General features: G+C 44.5%; 1 protein-coding gene across 4 annotated transcripts in view; it reads left to right on the plus strand.

Annotated features, from left to right (window-relative positions):
• Positions 1-9,750, plus strand: part of LOC126272769 (1-acylglycerol-3-phosphate O-acyltransferase ABHD5-like) — a 111,393-nt gene extending 101,643 nt beyond the window's left edge. For all 4 annotated transcript variants that reach the window (XM_049975908.1, XM_049975910.1, XM_049975907.1 and 1 more), the window contains exon 9: positions 8,624-9,750. In XM_049975908.1, coding sequence (XP_049831865.1) covers positions 8,624-8,845 — 222 coding nt within the window. In that variant the 3' untranslated portion in view covers positions 8,846-9,750. The remainder of the gene's footprint in view (positions 1-8,623) is intronic.
• Positions 9,751-10,212: the final 462 nt, after the last annotated feature.

Raw genomic sequence — 10,212 nt, forward strand, 5'->3', positions numbered from 1 at the left:
GCTCCCATATTACAGTGGAACCTGAATGGTTTCAGGACGCATGTGGCCGAATTACAACTCCTCATACGAGAGTGCCCCTTGTGCTTATGTCTCCAAGAGACACATTTTCGGGCCACTGATTCTCCTTCTTTACGCGGCTATACCGCATATCGAAAAGATGATCTGACGGGGCAAAGGGCAAAGGGTGGTGTTGCAGTTTTTGTCCGTGATGTGCACCCCTCATCTGAGCTCCCTCTCGTCACCGACTTGCAAGCAGTTGCAGTTGACATTCTTGTGGGTCGGAGGCTCACAGTCTGTTCTGTTTATTTACCACCTCCGGATGCGATAGACACTGAGGCTCTCACGGACCTTATTAGCCAACTCCCTCGCCCATTTCTTCTTCTGGGGGACTTCAACGCTCATAATGTCTTATGGGGCTCTCCGACTACTTGCCCCAGGGGTCGCATTCTGGAAAGCGTCATGATGTCTGAAGAACTGTGCCTCCTCAACTCTGGTGCTCCCACTCATTTCTGTACTGCTTCCGGATCGTCATCGGCTATTGACCTTTCCTTTTGCTCTCCTGCACTCGCGGATTCTGCTCTGTGGGAGGCTGCAGCTGACCTCCATTCTAGTGACCACTTCCCCCTCTGGATTCGCCTCCTGGATGAGGCTGTGGCATTACCAGTGCCGCCCCGGTGGCACCTTTGCAGAGCTGACTGGACACTTTTCAGCCAACTGGCTGTTTTGGAACACCGTGCCAGCGTCCACGAATGGGTAGACCATGTTGCAGCCGTGATCTCTCATGCTGCTGAATTGTCCATCCCACGGTCATCCGGTCATCCCAAGAGGCGTCCTGTCCCTTGGTGGACCACTGAGTGCCACTCAGCCATCCGCGCCCGCCGTGCAGCACTGCGCCGCTTCAAGTGCCGTCCCTCAGCTGACAATCTTGCGGCCTTTCGAGTGGCAAGGGCCAGAGCGCGGCGGGTGATTAAAGAGAGCAAACGACGGTCATGGCAATCGTTCTTGAATTCCATCTCTCGCTCCACTAGTTCTACGAAAGTATGGGAAGCCATCAGGAGGATTTCCGGGAAACTCAGCCAGCTACCTGTCACGGCTTTGCTGCATCAGGGATGTCTCCTCACGGCGCCGAGAGACATTGCCCAGACACTGGCCATGCATTTTGCGGAATCTACCGCCACTATTAACTGTGATCCAGATTTCTGCCGCTACCGCACTGCCATCGAAAGGGGTCACTTGGACTTCCGGTCTCTAAATTCTGAACCCTATAACTGCCCCTTCACAATGTGGGAACTGGATTCTGCGCTGTCTGTGGCTCATGATACTGCGCCTGGTCATGATCAAATCCGGTACAGCATGCTGCGGCACCTGTCGCTGCCATCCAAGGAAGTTCTCCTGAACTGTTTCAATATGATATGGTTATCTGGCACGTACCCTGACTCGTGGAGGGAGGCAATTTTGATTCCCCTCCTCAAACCAGGGAAGGACCGAACGCATCCCAGTAGTTATCGGAGTATTGCCTTGACGAGCTGTGTTGGGAAGACGTTGGAACGCATGGTCAACCGCCGCCTGGTTTGGCTGCTCGAGACCAGGCAGCTCCTTAGCCCCTCTCAGTGTGGCTTTCGGAGATGTCGTTCCACTATAGACAACTTGACCCTGCTTGAGGCCGCCATCCAGCAGGCCTTTCTACGTAACCAGCATTGTCTAGGGGTCTTCTTTGACATTAATAAGGCGTATGACACTACTTGGCGCCGCCTTATCCTCAATCAACTCCATGAGTGGGGCTTTCGTGGCCGTCTCCCCATCTTCATTCGGTCCTTTCTTTCTCACCGCCTCTTTCGGTATCGGGTTGGTAATGTGCTATCGGATTTGTACGTGCAGGAGAATGGTGTTCCTCAGGGCAGCGTTTTAAGTGTCACCCTCTTTGCCGTTGCTATTAACAGTATCACGTCCACTATCCGGAGTCCTGCCCAATGCTCCTTGTTTGTGGACGATTTTGCTGTTTTCTGTTCTTCCTCCAGTCTTGTCAGTGCTAGTCGGCAGTTACAGCTTACGATAAAGCGCTTAGAGGCATGGACTGCAAAGACGGGTTTTACCTTTTCTGCAGACAAGTCTGTGTGTGTTCATTTTAATCGTTCTCGGCATCTTTTTCCCTCCCCTGAATTGCGTCTGAGGGACACCGTTCTTCCTTTTAGAGACACTGTGAGGTTCCTGGGCCTCACTTTTGATTCCAAGTTGTCGTGGTTGCCTCACCTTAAAGACCTCAAGGTGCGGGCCCTGAAGGCACTGAATATTTTGAAGTGTCTGAGCCATCGGTCCTGGGGAGCAGATCGGGCGCGTCTGCTGCAGTTTTATAGGGCTTTCGTCCGATCGCGTCTTGACTATGATTGCACCGTGTATGGGTCAGCAAGGCCTTCGTATCTGAAGATCCTTGACGCAGTACACCATGAGGGTATCAGGCTGGCCACTGGTGCCTTCCGTACCAGTCCCATCCCCAGCCTGTGTGCTGAGGCAGGGGAACCGCCGCTCGCCATCCGGCGGAAACTCCTCATGGTGCGACGGGTGTGTCATTTCCTTTCCTGTCCTACCTCCCCTGCGTACCCTACCGTTGCCCGACCGCCTATGGAACGTCTCTTTTCCAGTCGTCCCAGGGCAACAAAACCATTTGGGATTCGTGCCAAGCATTTGCTTGAGTCCCTTGGTGTGGAGCGTGTGGCCCCCCAACGACAAGGTTTTACTCGCCTGCCTCCCTGGTTGCTCCAGAGGCCCAGCATCCTTTTAGACTTGTCGGAGAACCGGAGGAACTGCACTCCGGCGTTTGTTTTTACCTCCTTATTTTACGATATTTTAAACCAGCATGCGGACCATGTACCTGTATTCACAGATGGCTCTAAACAGGGGGACACTGTTGGTTGTGCTGTTGTTTTCCCTGATCGAGTCGTCAAGTTACGGCTTCCTGCGGTGTTTACCATCCTCGATGCCGAATTGTTTGCAATATTGCGGGCATTGGAGCAGATGAGATGTGTTCCCAGTATTAAGTTCCTCATCTGTTCTGACTCCCTGAGTGCCCTTCAGACCATTCAACACTTGTACCCAGCGGATACGGTCGTCCAGAACATCCATGATGCCCTACTCCACCTGCAACGGCAGGGGAAGGAGGTTTCTTTCTGCTGGGTGCCGGGGCACGTGGGTATTAGGGGCAACGAACTGGCGGATGTGGCTGCCAAAGATGCATGTTCCCTCCCTCACGTTGTTGAATGTGCCGTCCCCCTCCATGCTGTAACCTCCCTTTTGCGTTTTCGTGTTATGCATCAATGGGAAGAGGAGTGGTTGGCAGTTTCTGACAATAAGCTGCGTCTGGTAAAGGCCACTACGCGACCATGGCGTACGTCCTACCAGTCATACAGGCGGTATGAGGTTCTCCTCACTCGCCTCCGCATTGGACACAGTCCCTTCACGCATGGTTTTTTACTCCGGCGGGAGGACCCCCCAATCTGCAGTGCTTGTGGCGTCCAGATTACTGTCCGCCACATTTTACTTGACTGTCTTTTATTCTCTGACCAGAGGGCGGTGGTTTCCTTGCCACCGGATTTGCCCTCTATTTTGCAAGACGACGCAGCGACTGTCGTTAAGGTTTTACGGTTTTGTGTCCTGTCCAATCTGTTGCCTCGGATTTTAGGGAGAAGGTTTTAATGTGCTGCTGGGTGACTGGCTCACCCAGTTTTTAGGTAAGAGGTCCGCCAGTCACGATTACCTCCTTGTTTCACTTCGGTATCTGTTCTCTTTTCCTTGTGTTTCCTTTACTTTTTTAGTGTGTTTCTTCTCCTCTTGTTTTGCCTCTGTATGTGCGCATTTGGAACTGCGTCAGGCCTGTGTCTTTTAGCCGTTCTCCTTGTTCGGCGTCCGTCTTCGTCCCTTCACCGCCTGTGTTCCTGTTTCTATGCGCTTGGGCGCTGATGACCACGCTGTTTAGCGCCCGTAAACCTCAAACACACACACACACACGATTCTACAGGAAAAGAAATAAAAATAAGCATCTGTCCTGGATTAGGTTTACAAAATGGAGTTTCCAATGCGTCTGAAACTGGAAGTGTACAATCCATTTGTAGTGACCATTTTTACTAACATCAGTGAAACATGGACAGTAATCGAGATTATTGGAAATCTGGGAACTGTTCAGTGATCAATGGGGCAATGTGCATTGGCAATTGCTGGGAGAGATAAATAGATAGTCGAATGGACAGAAGATAAATTAAGGAAATTCTTTGCTGGATTCCGAGAGAGAGAGAGAGAGAGAGAGAGAGAGAGAGAGAGAGAGAGAGAGAGAGAAACAAAATGAAGACCTATGGGAAGGTGTGGCCATTAAAATTACACTACTAGGAAATATAGCAAGCAACTAAGTTTTATCTGTTAAACAAACATATTATAAAGAAGTTTTACTTTTTGTGAGTACCGAGCACAATGTGAACATACGATTAAATTTGTAGGTAATTTGAGGGTGTGCAAACTGCGAAATTTAGTGCACAGGGCTGCCAGCTCCAGCACCAATAGAAGGGCATGCTGTTCCATACTGCTTGAAGTCTGCATCAAAGTTCACCAGCAGTAGTGCCTGGTAAGAGGCTGTGTGCCAGACTGTAGGCAACTCATGGCCAAATGTTTTTGATGGATGAGAGAGATTAGGAGAATGTGCTGTGCAGGGGACAGTCAACATACACATTTACATCTGTGTCTAAGTCTGCGTACCCCACAACCCACTGACTCTGTGTGACAGAGGGTACCCTTTACCACAACTAATCATTTCCTTTCCTGTTCTATCTAAGATAGAGCAAGCAAAAAACAAGTATCCATGTGCCTCCGTGTAATCTCTAATTTCTCATAGTCCTTAAGCGAAATATGTTGTTGGCAGTAGAATTGTTCTGCAGTCAGCTTCAAATTCTAGCTCTGTAAATTTTATCAGTAGTGTCCTTGAAAAGGATGTCACCTTCCCTCCAGAGATCCCCATTTGATTTCCCGAAGCATCTCCTTAATACTTGCGTGTTGCTCGAACCCTCTGGTAATAAATATACCAGTCCACCTCTATTGCTTTGATGTCTTCATTTACTCTGGCGTTATGCTGACCTCAAAAACTTGAGATGTACTCATGAATAGATCACACTTCTGTGCTTTGTATGGTGTCCTTTGTAGATGAATCTCGCTTTCCCAAAATTCTCCCAACAAACCGAAGTCGACAATCAGCTTTCCCTACCACAAACCTCACATGCTGGTTCCACATATTTAAATGATTTGACTGTGTCAAGCAGCACACTATTAATGCTGTATCCCAACATTAGGAGTTTGTTTTGCCTACTCATCTGCATTAACTTATATTCTTCTACATTTAGAGCTATCTGCCATCCATCACACCAACTAGAAATCGTGTCTAAGTCATATTGTATCCCCCTACAGTCAATCAACTTCAACACCTTCCTGTACACCAGTGTCATCAGCGAACAGCTGCAGATGGCTACCCATATTGTCTGCAAGATAATTTATGTATGTAAAAATAGGGGTCCTATTACAATTTCATACAGTGCTCCTAACAATACTCGTATCCCTAAATGATCACTCGTCATTGAGGAAATCATCCTGGGTTCACACATGCCCTGTAGAGGACATTGGCAGCATGCGGCGTAGTGTTATCCTGATTAAAAGTAATATCATGGAGACTTCAAAATGGAGGCATGGGAGGAAATGTAATAGTTGTTTGAGGAAATTTCGGTCTTGCAACCAGTCGACATCAACTAAACTCCGAAGACAGATGAATACGTCCTCCGTTCCACCACACATAAGTACATGCTAAAAAGTAATGTCGCCAAATTTTTTAAATGAAAAACCTCAAAGCCTCTTAAATAAAACAAACATTATCAACATTCTTTATTTTTATTCTTCATGTCTACTTAAATGCAGCCCTCTGCTGATGGAGGTCTCTTAATTGTAGCTTGTAACTTGGTGGTGCGTATTGTAACTATGTTGGTGCATGAGAAATGGCATGCCGTAATATAGTTTCAAATTCAAAGGTTTTGTCCACATGTACAGCACCCACTCCTTCAGCACAATAATACCAGACCACACATCAGCACTGCAGCATGTGCAAAAATCGAAATCCTGGGGTTCACTCTCATCAATCAAACAGTTGTGACTTGGCTCCATCGGATTTTCATCTGTTTCCAAAACTTAAAAAAACACATTTGAGGACTTCATTTTGATAGTGATGAAGCAGTGCAAGCAGAGATGAGATTGTGGCTCTGTCAACAAAGTCAAACATTCTGCAATGTTGTTATCAACAAACTGACTGTCATTGAGAGCAATGTGTTTGTTGCCAGGGTGTCTTTGTTGAAAAATAAATACACTCTAAGAAAACAAAACAAAACACCCACCACAGAGGAAGTATCTGAATGGGACTGAAATCATTAGATGTCATATACATATACAAACAATGGAAAATCCAGGATGAAATGTAACAATATTATGAAAAGGATAGTTGCTGCTCACCATATAGTGGAGATGCTGAGTCACAGATAGGCATAACAAATAGGCTGTCACAAAGTGAGCTTTAAGCCAACAAGGCCTTTGTTGAAATTAGACACCCCCCCCCCCCCCCCTGCGAGCGCGCGCGCCCACACACACACACACACACACACACACACACACACACACACACACACACATGATCACAGTTTCTGGTAGCTGAAGCCAGACTACAAACAGCAGTCAGTACATGATAGAAGAGGCAACTGGGTGTTTGGTGAGAAGGATCCAGATGGCACAGGCTGTGAAAACATTGAGTTGAGCAGTGTGCTCAGTGACAGGGTGGTCCACTTGTTTCTTGGCCACAGTTTGTCAGTGGCCTTTCATGCAGACAGCTCGTTGGTTGTCATGTCCATGTAGAATGCAGCACACTGGTTGTTGCTTAGCTTGTAGATCACTTGATTGGTTTCACAGGTAACCCTGCCTTTGGTGGGATAGATGGTGGTGGGTGGATATATGGGACAAATCTTGCATCTAGCTCTATGAGCTATGGGGCGAGGGGTGGGGAGCAGGGGTTGTGTAGGAATGGACGAGTGTATTGTGTAGGGCAGCAAAATACCAGTGTGTCTCCAGACACGTCTTTGCTTTTCATTGTGCTCAGTTCGAAGTGGGACTCATCACTGAAGAAATTGTACTGCAGTCAATGAGATTCCAGGCTGAAGACTTTCCTGGGTGCTCTCCAGGCAGTGGTGGGATATCAACATAACTGTCGCCCACCGTATGGCCTTACAACCATGAGTGATGATCTGGGCTACTATTTCTTTTCATATCAGGACCCCTTTAGCTGCCATCCACAGCAGCCTTACAACACAGCAGAATATCGGTTATATCCTACACCTCATTGCTTTTGCCCTCTATGGCAAACTGTCCTGGCCTTACACTTCAGCAAGATAATCACTGCCCATAGAAGGTGTGGGAGTTTCTACTGCTTATCTTCATGCTTGCCAAATCCTACCTGAGGTAGCAAGGTCACTGGATCTCTCCCCAGTTGAGAACATAATGGCCAAGTCCCTCGAACCAGCTCAGGATTTTCGTGATCTAACATGCCTGTTGGACAGAGTTTGGTATCGTATCCCTCAGGAGGATGTCCAACAACTTTATTAATCAGTGCCAAGCTGGATAACTGGACCAACACACCACTGACTAGCTCAATTTGTGAAGCTCTTTCTCTTTAATAAATCATCCAGATTTTTTGACATGTAATCATCACATCTACAGATTTCCATCCCATTTGGATAATTCTTTCATGGTGCACCTTTTTTCCCCCCTTCTTCCTCTTAGAGTGTATGTAGACATGAAGAATGATGATGTAAAATGTATATAACATTTATTTAAAAAAAAAAAAAAAAAAAAAAATTGAGATTACTTTTCAGAACACCCTCATATAATTCACTGTGAGTATTCCTCGCAAGCACCAAAATGGTGTTGAGAGATGGAGCACACTGCCCAGCGGCAGTACTCTAACTTAGTGTAAGTGCGGCAGTACTCTAACTTAGTGGAACTGCAGAACTTCACAGTCTTCTGCGATGCTGCTCACCACACATTTGCGCAGTTTCTTTAGTAACGGAGTCCCAAAAAGATATTGCTGTAGCCAAAATTATCGTTTTATCATAATTTGTGGAATGTCTGATGGAGACACTATTTTTGATGAAATATATGCGTGTTGTTCTGTATTTTTGAAACTTACAAAAGCAGCTCACACGCATGTGTTTGTGTGTGTGTGTGTGTGTGTGTGTGTGTGTGTGTGTGTGTGTGTGTGTGTGTTGTCTACTTATGACAAAGGCCTTGTTGGCTGAAAGCTAACTTTCTGATAGTCTTTTTGTTGTGCCTTCCTGCGACACAGCATCTCTGTTATATGGTGAGTAGCAACCATCCTTTTCATTACATATGCTTATTTTGATGCATACATTACATCCACATGGTGTCTGCAGTTACTTTAGAATAATCTTGTATAGAAGCTGAAATGGTAGAATTTGTATTTAGACATACCCTGTTTCATTTAAAAATAAATGATGAAAGTCGGGTTAAAATTGTCAAATCTACATTTTTTTTGTTGCAGGTTGTTACTGGAGCGGGGCATCATGTTTATGCTGATAAAAGTGATCTTTTCAACCGCCATGTTGTTGAAGCTTGTGAAATTTCAGACCTTAAGGAAAAAACCATTTCTGCTCTTCGTGCACAAAATGATAAACAAGAAAACGAGGAGGAAGAAAATAAGAATAAAGAGAAACTTGGAGAAAATCAAAGTACACCTCATAGCACAACGAATGATCCCCTCTAACATGGGTGCTACATGTGAAAGGCGGCATTTTTTAAACAAATTATGTCATCATGTATGTTGAACGTGACATCAAACATGTCGTCTTGGAGTCATTTTATATTACATATTTAAAGTACAAGGAATGAAGTAAATGTAGGTATATTTTCTGTGGCAGCTGGCTCTCCCATAGATAAATATTAAAGTGTGAAATTGTTCCATTGCCATTAAATGGCAGCCTCCCAATGTATTTTATTATGTACATTATTAGCAAGGAATTTTGCTTACATTGTATAAAGAACACAGGCATGTCTGAAAGAAGGTCCAACTAGCTCATCAGTGTGTGACTGGACTGTATCAGCTTTATAAAAAGTCCCAACATACCTCTTCTGCCTTCCTCTGTTTATCAGAATCCATACTACCTCACATTTATCTTTTTAGTGTGTCCTACATCTGTGTGCATCATTATAGGTAAAGCTTAATAACTTTTTTACCGAATTTCGTATTACTGTGGCTATTCACGAATTGGGGGCAGTTTTACTCTCTTCACATGATAAAACATTAATGCTGTCAAAGTAAGCTAAGTTCATTCACCTCAGTTACAGATTAAGATATCTTATTACTAATAACAGGAACAAGCTGCTCTTCTTATTTGGATTGTGATACTTGCCTTGTCAAAAGAAATTTTACTATGCTCAGTTGTTTGATGTTTAAAGTTTCTAGTTTTTTAATGGTAAAGAAAAGTATTTATTTAGAAATGGCCACAATTATTCTTCTGTGATAAGTGCTGTGAAATTTGTATATTAATTTGGTTGTTTTTGTGAGGAATGTTGTTTATATATTTTGTTGACAAATTTAGTCCATAATTGTTTGAATCTAATAATCTGTCAGTTAACAAATTAATAAAAGAACAAAATATATTTATTTAATATTTGTGAGTGATTCTTCCTGTGTCATATTATTGAGAGTTATCATTTTTGAAATTTGTATGTTATAATACTTTCAGGAAGTTTCATTTGGGTTTTTGATGATGTTTTTAATGCTAGAGATAAAGCAATTGAAGTTCTTCCAAAATTACAGTTAGAAAATCAAAACTTCATTTTTTTTTAAATTACACATTGAGTCTTATTTTAAAACTGAAATAAATGAAAGTCACTGTCTACAACATCTAAGTGTTAACAGAGACATGTCAGAGTTGATACTTTTGCAGCATATACCAGCAAAATGACTGATTCCGTCAAAAATAGCGTCTCTACCAGACATTTAGACTTTTGTTTATTTGTTATTGCCTCACTTCATAGTCCTTCTCAGTCAGGGACGAGAGTAACAACACATTTAGTTACAGGTGCATGTGTTTAGGCTGGCTTGCGGTCATTGCAAAATACACATCA

Source organism: Schistocerca gregaria, chromosome 5 (genome assembly GCF_023897955.1).
Source record: "Schistocerca gregaria isolate iqSchGreg1 chromosome 5, iqSchGreg1.2, whole genome shotgun sequence".
In the NCBI taxonomy this organism is placed as follows: Eukaryota; Metazoa; Arthropoda; class Insecta; order Orthoptera; family Acrididae; genus Schistocerca; species Schistocerca gregaria.